Raw genomic sequence first — 17,813 nt, forward strand, 5'->3', positions numbered from 1 at the left:
TCTCAGGGTCATCAAAGTGAGCCCCTTGTTGGTCTCTGCACTGGGCATGAAGCCTGCTTAAGATGCTTTCTCTCCCTCTCCCTCTCCTCCTCCCTGCAACTCTCCCTCCCTCCACCCCATCAAATTAATAAATAAATATTTAAAAAAAAATACAGTTGACTACCATTATTCATGGGCTCCATATTTGCAAGTTTACCTACTTGCTAAAATTTATTTGTAACCCAGAATTAAAACTCATGTGTTTTTATGATCATTTGTAAAAAGCATTAAAAAGGTCGTGTCAGCTGGGGATTAAAGAGCACAGTTACTGTGATGAGAACTGAGTAAAATACGATTATTGAATCACTATATTGTATACCTGAAACTAATATAACACTGTGTGTTAACTCTACTGAAATTCAAATAATAAACTTAAAATAAAAAAGTCTGAGTCACCAAGCACACACAGTCCCAAATGAAGTTGAACAAGAGATGTTCTGACTTATTGTGTCAACTCTTACCCTTTTAATAAGGGTTTTTTTCTTGCTTTATTTAGGATCACATTTTTTGCATGTTTGTGTTTTTCATTGGTGATTTCACTGTTTAAAAGGGCCCCCAAGTGTAGTGCTGAAGTAATGTCTAGTGTTTCTAAGTGCAGGAAATCCATGACGTGTCTAATGGAGACAATATGAAAAAAAAAATGGAGATAAGCTTTGTTTAAGCATGACTTACAGTGCTGTTGGCTTTGAGTTCATTGTTGCTGAATCAAAAATATTTATTTAATAAGGTGTCCTTAGACAAAATCACAACTAAAACAAGGTTGTATATTAATTAGTTGATGAAAATGTTGTGAACAGAGCCTTGTAGGAAACGAATACTGTATTTCCTCTAGAGACAATGAGTTGTATTCATAATTTGGTGTTTATGGTGACTTTATAGAATATAATTGCTGCTAATAACAAGAATCAATTGTATCTTGTTTTATGATTATTGTTATTGAGAGCCAGTTACTGGTTAAGTTTATGTCTTTTCCACTGACGTAAAAAGCAATGTGTGTGTCAAAAGTAACTGTACTAATGCATGCAGCCAACTATATTTAACGGTCTTGGGGAATTTTATTAGAGTCAGTGGTCAATTGTTATCAATAAAGACAATAGATTTACTCCACTCAACCAAAAAGTGTAAAATTTTAAGGAATTTAGAAAAAGCTCTTATCCTATTTTCATGAATTGAATGAATCCATGAGTGACCAGTGGCTTGTAATCACTCTGTAAAGATCACTAAACATTTGATGCAGTTAAAGCTTCATATATCTTCCTTAGCCTAGTCATCAGCCTAACACATTGAATTATTTCTATTGTTACTTAAAAAATTCTTATTTACCCGCCTATCTGCATCGGAGGAGAAAGCTATATTGGCCCTTTACTTTAGAAATCCAAATGATTCACATTTATATGGTAAATATTTGATGTTGAAGAGCACATAACATAGATGGCTAAGGAAGTAATAGCAAAAAAAGTTGCATAAAATCTGGAGAAAAAAGTTTATCCCTATCGTCACCATTTATGAAGAATACTCTGAACAGAATATTTTGTTGAGTTTATGAAAACATTGGCTGTCACTAGCTGTTACCAATGCTGCTGTATAGCACACACTTTGAGGATTCTTATCAGTGAGGAAGACAAGAAGCAGCTTACCATGTGTCCCTTTTACCTTCAATTGGCTCTGTTTGGAATAGCGCGCCCAGCTCACAAACCCTTTGATCAGTCACCAGTCAACATCCTTCTTATTAAGTATAAGAAGAACCTGACAAGGCCCAGAAATATATCATTTCTATTAGCTTTGGAGCCATATTGACTACAATTTAATTTTACAGTACTGAACATTAGAAAATTTATGTTTCAGAGATATGGAGTTGAAGTATTGCCCCAATGAACCATTAGAAATAAAAAATACTTTAAGGAAAATAATATATCTAAAGAACTATTTTAAAACTTAGCAGTAAAAGGATGTAGATTCAAGTTATCTTTGATCATATTCCATGAAGGTAGAAAAATGATCTATATAGTTTGCAATTTCCTTTGGGTATATCATGATGCTTGGCATTTAATTGTTCAATTATTTTCTTTAATGGGACCTTGGAAAAAATTAAGATATATCTAACAACATTGCCAGGTTCTGCAAATAGTTCTTTTAACCTTGAACTGAAGAAGAGTCTTTCCATATGTGATCTTAAAAAGAGCTGTTATGATGCATTGCAACACCTGCAAGTGAATTTGTTAGCCAGCCCACCAAATGTACTCTTATTTCTTTCATGTGCTTTACTGACAATTTAGAGAGCAGACTCAAGGTGAATGATACTCATAATCTCAAAAAAATCTTTCCGGTTGACACAAAAAATTGAATGCTCAGTAGTATAACATAGAAACTTTCTTACTAGGTTAAGTGTTCATATTTTAAAGCTGCTGAGCCCATTTTTTCTAACCTATGATCACTAAAGATAAAAAAACAGATCTTGTAAATTCCTGTAATAGTATAACTCTGGATGTGATGCATTTGATGATGAGCTCTAGACATCTTCCTAGTCTCCATTCTCAAAAAAAAGAGAATGGGAAAACATGCTTATATTCTTGGAGAGGAGACTGGGGCATGGGGTTTATGAGGTGCTGAAGAATGGGAAGATTATATCAAGAATTATAAGGAGAAAGGCTGATTGATAGTTGATCTCCATGTTCTCTGATTCCCTTGAACCAGTCTCCATGGCAACTAAATGGAGGCATCAACCAACTGAGAGATTTCTGGAGTTGTTGGCACTGTCCTGGCAATCCCAGGCTGCCTCGAGAGCCAGAATTATCCCCATCAATATTTAAGTCACAGCTTACAAGCTCCATATAGCATCAAACTACAGCTGGGGCCTGGGGGAATATAAATCAATTAGTCAGATACATGTAACTCCCACCTATTCAGTTGCACAGGCTTACCCTGGTAGCAACCTCAACATTTTATATTTTTTACTTTACTTTATTATGGTGGGGTTCCAACAGTATATACACTACATCTTTGACTCTATAATACCATCAATTAAAGATGAAATATTATTCTAAATATCACTAAAAAGAGGAGAAAATTTCTAAACTCAAATGCCATCAATCATCATGCAAGCCCCAATTTCACAGACAGTAAAATGTGAAACACACACACACACACACACACACACACACACACACACACACATGTCTTGGAGTCTATGAAGTTCAGTCATTCAGATTGAGATAGAAACAGAGGTGCCTACATAAAATATGGTAATTTTCTCTTGTCTCTTTCATAATGATCAATCAAGACTTAATTTAACTTCGGTTTGAATGACAAAGTCAGACCGGAGCTTTGAGAACTTCAGCCAGCCACATCATACCTTCCCTTCTGTTTCCCTTTTGATGACTTTTTCTTTGTGCAGCCATTGGCTTTCTCAGCCTTCCAGCCTTAATTCTGTTTGCATCTTTTTGTCTTGTCCCTCTTTTTTACCATATAAGGGAGAAATTTTCTGCCTGACTAGAATGCTTCAGTAAAAGCCAAGAAGGACAAATGCTCTGATGACAGAGTATATAAACAACAGCATGACTCCCCTTAATGTTCTTCCCCCAAACATAGAGAGGTGAATTTTCTCTATTCTCTGCCTGTCTTTGCTACTTTTTAAAGTGATAAATCCCCTGCATTTCATTTGCTTGATTTCTGACAAACCCCTGGAGATATCAAAATGACTTTTCACAGTCTTCTCTGCACTCCGAGTTAGTAACTTGGGTATGTGGGGCCTCTAGGTGTTCTGGCTGTCTCTGATTTCTCCCAGGCTCTTACTCATGATTTGGTTCAGGTACACTGGCTTCCCTTCTGCATTGGGAAGGTCTCTCAGCAATCCCAAACCTTTCCCCATCTCCACTCACTAAGCGAGGAAGGACTGAGACGTTTTCCGTATCACAAGAGCAATCCTCACAGAACAATGGTGTGGATGGATTGGAAGGGAATGGCAAGCAGAGGCAGGAGAGAGTATCTCTGCCCAAGGGTATTAGTAAACACACAAACCAGAAAGGATAACTTGAAAAATGACGCTTATTAGTAAACACACAAACCAGAAATGATAATTTGAAAAAAAGTTGCTGACCATACATTCAATGTACTAATTTAACTTCACAATAAATGTGTGGGATTCAGTATAGATACTTGAGATTGAGACCAAGATTCAGGAATCACTGAGACATAAATAATAAATAGTTGGGATTGGAAAGTGAATGTCATCACAGTACAGAAGCAGAAAATAGGGCCTGAGTACCTGCGGGCATCTCAAAGGGGCGGCGAGGGCAAGGGTGCAAGTAGCATCATGGACAATTAGCTCTTTGAGGTCAGAAGAAAACTAGGCTCACAGGGAATCCAAGAGAAAGGAATGTTGAAAGAAGAAGGAAATAAGGGGCGCCTGGGTGCTCAGTGGGTTAAGCCTTTACCTTTGGCTCAGGTCATGATCTCAGGGACCTGGGATCAAGCCCTGCATTGGGCTCTCTGCTTGGCAGGGAGCCTGCTCCCCGCCTCCCCCCTTCCCCGCCTGCTTCTCTGCCTACTTGTGATTTCTCTCTCTGTCAAATAAATAAATGAAATCTTTAACAAAGAAGAAGAAGAAGAAAATGAAGAAGAAGATCACTGGTCAAATGATGCAAAGTAATCTAATATGATTTGGAATAAATATCTTAGATTTAGAAGTTATGAAGTTTAGAGAATGCAATATGAGCCATTGCATAGGTTGATGGACATATTTTACAGAACAATTAACAGGACATTTATGTTTTATCCCATGATCAAGTAGCATAATGTTCTTTTGGTAGCTTTGGCAACATCCTCATCTACAGTCTCATTTGTCCTTCATCTTCTCTTTAGGAGAGTGAGTGGTTACACATAGCCTGGGCAACATCCCTTGAGCAGGAGAGAGCAGACACCTGCTTTCTATGGTTGACTGCATCTGCCTGGGGAAACACCCCATTCAGTCATCGAGACGATACCAAAGCCATTGCTGGCAAAACCCTACCCATTTTCTCTCATCCACTTTCAGCAAATTTGCCCTGAGCATATTTCCTAGAATTAGGTTTTTTTGTTTTTGGTTTTGTTTTTTCTTTTAAACAGGAAAGAGATTTAAAATCCTTTCTTAGGCCAAAAACTTTACTTGGTATTGATCATTTTGTGGTTTTCTGGTGGTTTTTATTTGTTCTTCTGAATATCTTGGGTATCTACACTCCAGCTTTCACCTGTGAAATCCTCTGTTTCTCAGCCAGTTTGGCCATTTGGATTTATGAATCCTTCTTAGCTTCCATCACTAGAATCACTGTGTCATTAACCCTGAATCTTTAGGATTTATTCTTAACCTTCCGCCCATTCTCACATTGATCCTTCTGGCTGTAGCAATTCCCGTTCCAACCCAGATCTTCTGTACTCTACTGACCTAGCAAAGCTAAATGCTTCCTGACATTTTCAAGCTTATCCCTGAATTAGGCCTGCCATTTATATCACTTTTACAAATCATATGCCTTTTGTTTTTCCTCCTGAATTTTAAAAGTTAAAAACAACTTATAGAAGATATGATGAAAATGATATCTCCTTAATGAAAATTAAAGGGATTTTCCCCTTTGTAAAAATAATTCTATTTATACACAGCTTCAGAAAGTCAAGAAAAATATGTGAAAGGAAAAAAAATCACTTAATAGTTATAACATTCTAATATTTTGACATTTAACATTGTTGAAATTTTTGTTCTATTTCTAGTTAGAATTTTTTTTATTTAATTTTTAAAATTTAAATTTTTGCCCCGTATCTTAAATATAATTATGTATCAGGATTTCTTCATTAAAAGACATGTTTTCTAAAGAGAAATACTGGGAAATAAATATAAACAAGGTTAAGTGAGGTTTTGCTACCATAACAGACCTAAACATTTATAACACATTATAATTTTCAAGCCCTTGTACCCATATCACCTCTAAAGTCACCTTATTTTATTTATGGAGTTTTAAATTATAACCCATTAACAGTTATAAATATTGTTAAAATTGGTCGCAAGAAATAAACTCTTTCAGGATAATATCCAGAAAATCACATTATCCTTTTATTCCTTGGTTTCCCGAACTCATCTTGTGCTAATTCAGTATATAATATTTACTGGAATATATAATAATTCCTCTGTATGTACTAAAGTGGTGCTCTAAATCTGATTATGGAAAATTGGATATTCTCATGATTATTCACTTTTACCCATACAATTATGATGCATCATCCATGAAGGCAGAATTTAGAAAAAAGAGAAATGTTACTGAAGCATTGATGTCTCAATTTCCCAAGAATTACAGTATAGATCTGTTTGTATAAAGTTTATTGCCTCAAACTCTTTGATCCCCATTTACATGACAATATCAGAATAGTTTCAAAAATTATAAAATGAATTCTATCAGTCTATCTTCTCTTTGGTTTTGTTATAGTCAACGATGCTTAGCTCCTCCAATAAGACCAAACATTCCAGTCCAGGGGATCTTTCTGAACCATTAGTGCCTATTCTCCACCTAGCACATTTTAAGCAGCATTTTCATGATTATTACCTCTTCATTTAACCTATTGATCTATAATTTTATGAAAATCAAATATCTAGCTCCTAAGACAAATAGATGTGTCTCAGTGAAATCCCTATATCTCTTGAAAATAATTAGATAACTTAATTATTCCAGTAAACTATATTTTAAAATTTCTTCTGAAATATTTAGCTCTTATAATATAGATTCTGTTTGAGAGAACTAGAAATACCCTATATTATGGCTGAAATACTAAGCGAAAACTCAGCTGCTGCTGGAAAATGACAAAAGTGCTCCCTTTTGTTTTAAATAAATTGAAAATGCTTCCAATATTTGAATAATGTAAACTTGAAAAATGGAAAATATTTGTGAATCTAATAAGCTCTTTTGAAAGAGAGAGACAGGATTAAACATCACTTTGCTACGTATGTGGTGTGACATTTTTGTTTTGTTCCAAGTTATTTTACTTTTTGTGCGACTTTGGAGTTTGTAAACATGCCATAAAATTTGGTAATTACATAATGATGATTTCATGGGTCTCACTTAGTGTAAAGGTGGCTAGACAGGGCAGCAAAATTGATTTTCTTTCTTATCTTTGTGGAAAGAAACAAAAGGAAATTGAATGCAAAATCTGCATTAAGACTATATTGAAATTATAACTCAACAATCTGTTACACATGAAATGAAAACCAGGTGCAGCCAAGTATTAGGTACTGTGGTACAATATTCAGCCAGTGGGTTAAGTTTAAACAACATTTTGTTTAACCCATGCCTTGTTTTGTTACCCATAATGTTCCAAATGCATATGACCTGAAACTATCTCTTGTCTCCTCTTGCCAAAGGTACTCAGAGGCAGGACTGTCCCTAGGCAAAATCATGAAGTAGGTGAATCTTGTGTTCATTCCCTACCCTTTTGCAATGACAATGTCACCTTAGATTCTCTCCACCTTCCTGTCACCAAGTGCCTACTCCAGTTGCTTTTCGCTCTGGATTTACCCTCTGTTTTCAGGGCGCTCATGCTGTTTCTTGTTGTCCAGTCCCTCTTTGATTATATAATTTCCCTACTCAAAAATGTGGCTCCCCCCAAGGAGCCAGGCAATGAAGTTTCTCCCACCTTTTGGGTCTTAATTCCCACTGCCCCTGCACCACAATATTCTACTGCAAGTGAATCACTCACCTTACCCTTTTTGTTTCTATATCTTTTCCGTGCTATTCCTTTTGTCTGAGCTGGCCTCCCTTTCTCATTTCCATCTGTTGGAATCCTAATCGTTTCTCAAGGTTCAGCTCATCTGTATGTTCTCTACATGGCTTCCCTGATCATTCCCAGCCTCTCTCCTCTATACTTCATCTATTCCACTCATATGGCACTTACCACATGTTGCTTTGTATTATAATATTTATGTATGTGTCTTGTCTCCAGGCACTGTGCTGGGCGCTTTACAAACGTAATCTCATTTAAATTTCACAACAATCTGATGAGGTAGGTATTACTAAATCATTTAACAGTTGAGGAAACTGAGGTTCAAACAGGTTAAATAATTTGCCCAAGGTCACACTGCTAGAACAGAACAGAGTTAAGAATTGAACCCAGGTCCAAAATATATATTCTTTCCACAAAGCCATATTGCCATCTATTTAGTTCTTTTCCATCCCCTGAAAGATGGAATAGAGGTATAAAATATAGGAAGAAGCCAACTTAGGCTTTCTAATTATCACATGCTTCTTCAACAAAAAGGTAGAATTTGTTGGTAATTACTATGTTCCTAGCTAAAGCTGACTTGTTAACTATAGTCCATAAGGAATTCAAATAAAATGGGAGAAATTGAAAATCCTTACCTAAAGTTTCCAGAACAAACATGACATAAGAAGAGAATGTTTAAGACAATTCATAATTTAATAAAGGCTAAATAACATTGGTCTCTGAGCACTACTGGAAAATAAGTACAAGGAAAAGAAGAAAACATGAGGTTGACTAAGAAAGGCTTCCTACCAGTCCCCTAGGATTTAAACAAGCTGTGGTGGTTAGGAGGCTGAAGGTATGATTTCGTCCTAAATCTTTCACAAACAAACAATATCTCTATGGTGTATAAAGCCCATTTTTTTCCTTTCATCTCTAGTGTGACATCTTGAATAAATTAGGGGAAATGAGATGAGTGTTTCTAAGAGAGAAATCTCATCCCCATTGGACAACTTTTACAACTGCCCTCTCCAGTAGCCAGCCCAACCATGGATTATGAGCTGTACCTTGGACGGACCCATTCTCAAGAGTCTTCAGCCTAGAATCAGTCTCCCATTGGTCACATGACAGAGGCCCCATCTTGAGAAGAATTTAGACTTTGTGTGTATGTGTGTGTGTGTGTGTGTGTGTGTGTGTGTGTGTGTAAAGGATTTGTTTATTTGAGAGTGAGAGAGTGCAAGTAGGAGGGGCAGAAGGAGAGGGAGAGAGAATCTCAAGCAGACTCCCTGCTGAGCGTGGAACTCCATCTCACATCACTGAGATCACGACCTGAGCTGAAACTAAGAGCTGGATGCTTAACCAACTGACCCAGCCAGGCACCCCAGGGTCTCTTTGTGTTTTGGCACCACTGCTTTTGCTTCTCATTTTCTAATCCCCCCAGCTTTGTCGTATTATCGGTTGCATATTTCGTTAACATGAGTAAAATGCAGTGGTCATTAAACATGTGCTCTCAGTGCACCTCTGTTAACTTCTGCCAGTCATCTCAACTTTGCTTGCCAAACTCCTTTTCAATTTATGTTCCCTGTATGCCAATCCTATGCATATATGGCTCTCCACACTTGTTCTTCATACCAATCTTAACAACAATTTTAAAATTTGGGGGAGAAAATAGTGTGTCTGATCCAAGCTTGAATATAGCAGGGCATACTGGACTTCAGGCCCTATTTTGGAAAGCCTGAAAATTTCCATTTTAGTTATATGTGAAATCTGAGTAATTCAATGGGCCCAACAGGAAAACCACATTCACCTAAACTGAAATTCAAAATGCAAAAGCTCCTTTTCTTCTTTTCTCCAAAGTTTTTTATGATTTTTCTTGTCTTCCATAGAAGTCCTCAAAGTTAACTCATTTTTTTTTCTTTTTCTTTTGAAATACTTATAGATTCATGGGAAGTTGGAAGAGAAAGGTACAAGGAGACCCTGTGTACCCTTCACCCCATTTCTTTCCACTGTTATATCTTAACGTAATTGTAGTACACTATGGAGGCCAGAAAATTGACATCAGTCTCATTCACTTTTAAATTTTAAAAAAGAACAGAAAATGTCTAACCTGATGACGATCTAGTCAGTTTTGTGTTTCACTCTACATTCTGTTTCTACTCAAAAGCAGTAACCAGACTGACAGTGTTGGATACAAAAGGTCGTATGCCCATACACCCACAGAGAAAGTTCTCCCACATTGTTGGAGTTGATCATCAGGACTCACGCAGACCTTTGGTCAGTATCATAGGTGGTGGGAGGGAGCCTCAAAAGACCAGGGCTGGAATTTGATTCTGCCTCCAAATGTGTGACCTTGAGCAAGTCACTTGACCTTTCCAAGCTTCAGTGTCTTCATCTTTAAAATGGAGGAACTGTTTCTCCTGCCTACTTCAGAGGGTTGTTGTGAGGATCAAATGTGATGATGTGTATGAAGGAGGGAGGTAGGCTGTGAATCAACAGTCATGAAGTTTATTATTCTTTTCTGAAACTATGCCTATTATAGAAGTTTAGTTTTTCAAAGGTGATTTTATTCTTAGAAACAAAACAAACCCACCTCCTTATTAGCCACAAGACCTAGAATTTCCATTTTATGTAAATGACCTTGACTTTCTACCACTCTTAGTAGGACAGGTACTAGCAATATATTGGACAAGCACTCTGTGACTCATTACCTACACACCCCGAGGCATACCTTCTATTTTAAAATAAATATTTCTTAACATTTTCTTCTGAAAGGTCGAATGCATTTTGAGTAGCTTTTATTTTTATCCTGACCACAGGATTTATTCTTGTTTTTTTTTTTTTTTTTTCAGCCATAAGACATATAATAGGTGCTCCTGACAATAGTGAGAAATTATAAAAATACCAGATTAGACAGCGGATGGTTTATGAAGTAGAAATGGAAATCATCCAAACTGTATTGTTCTTTGGTTTGTCTGGATTTATAATATAAACTCCTAACTCACTGGTGGATTCTGATGTGTGAGTTGTAAAAATGCTAGTCTTGGCAGTAAGGGTAGAAAAATGTATAGGATACAATAAACTTAAATCATGGAAAGTAAGATAAAATATTTGTGTGTACTGAATGTTTTGGGCACCAAGATAAAAGTGTTAAGATTTGTTTTCTCCTCTTTCCTTCCTGTATACAGGCTGGCATGGCTCTGACCTATGACCCCACAGCTGCCATACAGAATGGGTAAGTAGACAACATTTTTTCTATTTTAATTGCTAAGGTATCTTTGATCTCTGGAATCAGTACTGAAGAAAAATGTTCAAAACATTCTTTTGTTTTAAATCTTCAAACAGAACTTTAAACCAAACATTTCTTATCATAATTTTTTCGTCCTGTGACTCTGACTTCATAACATCTTCCATGTCCTCTGTTTCCACATGGTGTCTATCCACATTATATGTCCCTCCCTCATGCTCTTTTTCTCTCTCTCTTAGAATAAGGAATGTAAAGAGGGAGCACAGATAGAGCTAAGCTGGAAGGTGTACCTGTGTGTCTCTGGGATAAGAGTATTTACCTGCTGGTAACTCTAGAATTCCAATGATTTTAGTGTTTTTCCAGTTCACTTAAACATAAATAATTCTTTTGCTATTTTCTTCTGGCTATTAGGAGTAAACAATGGACAGAGTCAAGTTAGAAACTTGGTGATTGTGTCTTCCCTCTTTATTTTATGTGTTTATTTCATTGATTTATTTATTTATGTTTGGGAAGAGAGGAGAAGGGAGAAAGGCAAGAAAATCTTAAGCAGGCTCCAGGCCCACCACAGAGCCCAATGTAGGGATTAGCCTCACAAGATCATGACCTGAGCCGAAATCAAGAGTCAGACATTTAACTAACTGAACCATACAGACACCCATTACTCCTTATTTTAATAAGCATCTGGAAATTTATAACCTCTTACTTAGAATAAATCACATAGCTTAGGATTCTTCCTTGAGAAATAAGACAAACTATATTACCTGAACTCTCAAAAATTCTGTGATTCTGAGTATCTTGGGTTGAAACTTTCTTCTTAGTTTCAGTCCCTTCTCTTTGCTTTGACTGTCCTGCAATTGACAGTAATTATTCTTTATTCTTTGATTGGTTGCTTGTTTTATTTTCACAGCCTTCCATCTTGGATTTCTCCATGGCTTTCAGTTTTCTGTCTTATAATCTCATTAAAGAATCAGTCAGAATGAAGACCTCATTTAAGATCAATGTAGAATGATAAAAAGATGCAAACTCTATTTTCTATTTGGTCAGCAGCCTTTAATGAAAATCTATGAGAGAGTGGAAATATTTAAATATCTCCTATTCTTAACAATGTTACTCATTTAGTAAGTGATTTATTCATTCATTCAAAAAACATCCAGTGAGTCTGCCAAGCACTTTGCTATGCTTTATAGATTAAAAAAATCTTGTATGAGACAAGATCTTTGCCTTCAAGGAACTCAGAGTCTACCCTTCCATAAAAGAGTAAAACATGGGTGGTAAGCTAGGGAAGGAGTCTAGTCCTTTCTTCCTTTTTAATCAAAACTTCTCTCCAGGAGCAAAAATTAGGGATTTATCCAGTAAGCATGTTCTTATTTCCAATAAGGCACTATAAACTTGGAGTGTAAAAAGAAGGAAAGAAATGCAGAATAAAGTCCTCAAGAATCACATTGTATAGCTGGGGAAATAAAATAACTAACTCAAAAGGTATGAAATAAGGCATGATATGCTAAGTGATGGTGACAGAAAATATATTATAATGGAATATTATTATATTAGAAAAATATTATAATGGAAGAGAATAGATGTATTGAACACATACTATGTACAAAGTACTTTATATTTGTAACTTAAGGTGTTTGGGAGCAGAATCAAATACATGAAATATACATGTAGGTGCAATTGGAAATGTATATACATAAATGGAAATAGAAATAATAATTGAATGAGTGTCATGTGTTCACTAACCAGTTTCAATAAGTACTAATATTTTGCATACCCTGTATGTATGTATATATTCGTCTGTAATATTTATCTATATATCTATTATAAATTCCTTCTTAACCATTGCTCTATATGAAGGATTAGAAATGCAGCAGTGACCTAGGCCAGGAATGCTATGAGAGACTGATGCTTTCTTATGCATTGTTTTAGGCAATCGTCTTTCTGATGCATAGTTTAAAATCTGACTGTCTTCTTGAAAGACATACTTTGCCAAGTGTTTATCCTGATTTATCACAGACCTAAAGAGAAAGTAAAAAGGGAGTTCTGTTCCTAATCTGAGCCACCAAAAGGGAGCTTTGGGTTAATGCTGTGTTGGAGGCTGTAAGGACTGCATGGAACACCGGGAACATTTCTTCCTTCCACAGGCTCTCACCTCACATTTCACCTCGCTGCCCATTTGCCACGTTGAGATTGGCTGCAGGTTCATCTGTGCACTTTTTTTTTTTTAATTTTTTCATTGACATATAATGTGTTTTAGCCCTAGGGGTACAGGTCTGTGAATAGCCAGGTGTACACACTTCACAGCACTCACCATAGCACATACCCTCCCCAATGTCCATAACCCAACCACCCTCTCTCTACTCCCTTCCCTCAGCAACCCTCAGTTTGTTTTGTGAGATTAAGAGTCTCTTATGCATCTGTGCACTTTAAATCAGCCTCTCTATGACATATCTTTATCTGTACCTTATAGTAACAGTGTTACACTCTATTCTTGGAATTATTTGAAGTGTTGCAAAAATGGTTCACCCTTTTCACTGCCCACTTAAACATTTACAACAATGAATAGTTCCCTCATAAAACACATTTTTGTTAAGATGCTGAGGATACCTGTCTTGAGAATCCTGTCATCTGATCTACTCTCATTGACAAAGAACTGTATGCCATTGACCAGTCCCTCTCTTCAATAGCTTCTTGTCCACTGAATATTCCTTTCAGCCTATAGAAATGCTGAAGCCTTTTCTACCATCCAAGAGGGTAGAAGCAAAACAATTTTCATACCTAGGACATCAATTGTAGTGACCACACTGTTAGTCACTTCTAGTGACAACACTATGTTAGCCTTCTTTTCACTGCTAAACAACTTCAGTTGTCTGTACACAGTCTTCCCATATTATTTTCTAATAAAGCTTACTAAATTATGAAGTCTGGTTTCAAACTTGAATGAAATTTCCTTTGCTGATGTTCTCAATGATCTCCAAATGCACCCATTATAACAGACACCTTTTTAGTTCTTAGGCCATTTGACATCTTGCCTCATTCAAATTGTCGTTGTTACCATTTATATCTTTTTGGAAATTTCTTATCTCTTGGATCCCACAGCTCCATTCCCTGCTGATCCTCCAGGCTCTGTACTCTTCCCACTCACTTGGTCTCTTCTTATTCCTCCTCTTTTCCCCACTTATAGTAATCTTTCTTAGGGTTTTGTCTTTTTCTTGGTTGATCTCATCCATTCCTCTTGCTTTTTGGAACTTGAAGATTCCCAAGCTGACACTTGGAAATCATAAGTAGATGCAGGGCCCAATAATTACTCTTTGGTTGGCTGGTTATTTTATTACCTGTGTTTCTAATGCTTATTAGGTATTGCTCTTAGATACCTTTTCTGTCCCAAATCGAGATCATTAACTTCATCAATGTTTCCTAATACAAACCAAACAAATTCAAATGAAAACCAAACAGGAAATTTGCTTCATTTTTTTTCCCAATAATTCACTCTAAAGCCATTTAGGCCATAAACTCTAGTTCTCTGGGTTCTCTCTTTTACAACTTTCTTGATAAAATTGGTCATTAAAACTTATTCAGTCTATCTTTGAACTATATCTTCACCCCAGCTCTTGCTCCTTGCCACTGGTTGAGTTCATTCAGTCCCCTTTCCTACCTGTACAAACCTTTTATCTGTGTCTAATATATATTTCCTACAAAAGATTTTCACATGGTTTTTTTAAAAAATGTGTGTATATATATATATATTTTATATATAAATGTATACATTTATCACATTTATTTATATTATTAGATTTAATATATATCTAAATAATAACATATAAATATATATTCATATTTAAAATAAATATATAAATATATAATACATATATAAATAAATTATTTAAAATGTAATCCAGTAATCATCTTCCTCCCTGTCTGGTTTAAAGTATTAGGTAGACTTTCCTAACTATAGAACAAAACTCAAACTTCCAAGAATGGTGTGCATGTGCACACACAGACACACACACATAATAATAATAATATTATAATATATATGTTTTTTATATATATACATATACATGTACCAAACATATACATAAACATATATATGTCTAGATATATATAATAGTAACACCCCATAACTTGGTTCCTGAAAACTTCTCAGAACATTCCATGTTACTTTACATTTTTGTGTCTTGTTACTCATGGTATTCTCTGCCTGGAAGGAATGGTAATTTTCTTCCTTCTCTCTGTCTTTCCTTCTTTCCATCATTTTTTAAAATACTGCTGTCCTTTGAAGGACACAGTCAAGTGATTCCAGGTGGAAGCCAATTACACAACCAGTCAGAAGAGAAACACTATGAGCAGTGGTTAGGAGTGCATACCCCAGAATCAGCCTGCCAATATGCACATCCAAATTCTGTTATTCACCAGACATGGGCCAGTTGTTTTTGCTTTAGTTTGCTCCTCTGTGAAGTGGAGATGATAGTAAGACTTTGTAAGGATTAAAGGAACTCTGTATGGTACAGTGTAACTGTCAGTGTAAGTATTGATGTTATAGTTCAAGGTGCCATGATACATTTGACAGTCTATTTACCATGTAGTTGTTGACACCATGTTTATTTCCCTGCTGCGCTATTAACTCAGTGAAGGCAGGTTTCATGCTTTATTCATCTTTATAGATTGTTTAACCCGGTATCGTAAAAGTTAAAGAAGAAATAGGAAATGTAACCAATGATATCTTCTTGGCCCCAACAAATTGCCATTAGAGAAACCATTCCTTTTTGCAGCATCAATTTACTCTGTCCCCATGTAACACTTTAATCTGTTTCTCTTTAAGTATATGGCCTCCAGTTTCACCCAAAGTATCCAAATTGCCCATGAATTTATCACATCTTGAGTTAAAAATGGAGTTTTAGAAGACTCAGACTGTCCATTGTATTGTCGATAACAAGAAGATAGAAATTTTATATAATGAAAAGGAAAGAAGAGGAAGATTGCAGTGAATTAATCTCATTCATTTGACACTACTTCATAGAGATGATTTTAAAAATATGTTGTTCGTGTTTGGTTTTATTGTCTTGTATGGTAACATCTTATGAATAGGGGATACTAGAACAATAATTTCTAAGCCTGTAAGATATTGGGATCACCACAAATATTTTCTCCACATACTGTCCGCTGGCTTAACATTAACATGTGCGTCTTGGAGGTGTGGAAGGTGATTTAGAAAACTTACTCAGCATATTAAGGGATCTAACATGAATGTTCAGAATAGAGTATGCTACTCCCTATTCATGTTGCTGTATCCGATTTAGCAGGCACCCTAATTCAGGCAGGCAGCAGTAACCTAACAGAGTGAGACATGTTTATTGCTCCAGGAAAGAAACTGGTCTCATTTTGCATAGAATAATCAGTATCCAAAGATACAGTTGTAACTCACTCTAATCCAGTTAATATTCTTAAACATTGCTTAATGCTCACTGAGTTCAATTCAACATTTTTTTTCTTTTGAATATCTGTCTCTATTGCACTGTTTAAAATCATTTTGGTGATGCATATTTGAAAAGGAAAAATTTTATATTATATTGGAGACAATGAACATGCACGCAATTCCAATATGAGATACAGTGCAAATAATATTGTGGTAGAAACACAAAGTACTACGAGATCTATATTAACTTTTATTTGTATAAAATCTTCCTGAAAGAATATAAAAGAAATGATGACAGTAGTTCTCTGCAAAGTAGGGAAAAAGGGGAGACTTATTTTTCACTATTTTTCACTATTTATGTTTTTATATTCTTTTTGAAAAGAAAAGTAAAGAAAATTAATATCATAGGACCACAAAAAAGAGGCATTTGTGTTCTAATGAGGGATTCAGCAGGCTTCTCGATGGAGCACTGACATGAACATTTCCTCTTAGAAATGACCCACATCATAGCTAAAGAACATATTTTATGACCCTTTGGTTTCCCATAAGTGTAGTAAACCCCAGGGCTTTCTGAGTATGTGGCTGGGTTGTGGCTAGTAGCTTAAATTGTGTCAAGGGTTAAATATATTCTGAATTCCATAACCTCTGCATTAATACAGCAACATGAAATTGAAATAAATACTCCCAAATTGAGCTCAACTTTAGCTAACGAAGAACAAGTATTTATAACTACCAACCATCGGGAATCTATCCTGTTTGAACTTAGATGGTAGAAAATGTCAGTTCTGTCGTCTGCCTGAATCTATCCAAATTATTGTTTTCAAAAAAATTAGTTCAATGTCACATCGATCTAAGGCTTTGAAGTTTATAGTGAAGAAGTGTCTGGATCACAATGGAAAAATGAAACCTTAGTACTTTTTACTCTAGGCTAACTTACAAGAATAAAAATTGCCTCTTCTTTTTTCAGAACTGTCTGGCGTAAGTCTACAGTTTGTTATTACAATTCCCCTATTGCTTTTTTAGCAGTCCAATATGAAATTCCATCACTTTCAAATATGAGTGTGGGAGGTGGGAAATAATCACTCCCCATATTCAAAATCTCATCTTTCCAGTGTCCTTTTCAGCAAGAGCTCCTGTGTAAAAGCCTCTTGGATTGTTTTATTTGAATAAAATGCATTTTCTTGGGAGTGACATGAAAAAAAAATGTTTTCTATAGCACTGGTTTGCCAGCTGTTGTATATGGGAACTTGATATTAAGTGATACAGAAACCTTATCTTATTACACTAGGAATGGAATCTAATGTGAAGGATACAGTGGTATTACAATAAAAACGACCAATAACTTATTAATCTTGTGCTATAGTGTTACCCTGAGGATAGTGTTCGTGGTTCTGACTCTAACAA

General features: G+C 35.8%; 1 protein-coding gene across 1 annotated transcript in view; it reads left to right on the forward strand.

Moving 5' to 3' along the window:
- The window catches only part of RBMS3 (RNA binding motif single stranded interacting protein 3), a gene marked incomplete at its 5' end in the record, with an annotated part of 521,563 nt that overhangs the window by 388,668 nt on the left and 115,082 nt on the right, over window positions 1-17,813 (forward strand). The window contains 2 exons of the mRNA XM_082723921.1: window positions 7,418-7,456; window positions 10,938-10,984. Of these exons, the coding sequence (XP_082580047.1) occupies window positions 7,418-7,456; window positions 10,938-10,984 (86 nt within the window). The remainder of the gene's footprint in view (window positions 1-7,417; window positions 7,457-10,937; window positions 10,985-17,813) is intronic.

The sequence above is a fragment of the Mustela nivalis genome (genome assembly GCF_964662115.1).
Source record: "Mustela nivalis genome assembly, chromosome: 1".
Lineage (NCBI taxonomy): Eukaryota > Metazoa > Chordata > Mammalia > Carnivora > Mustelidae > Mustela > Mustela nivalis.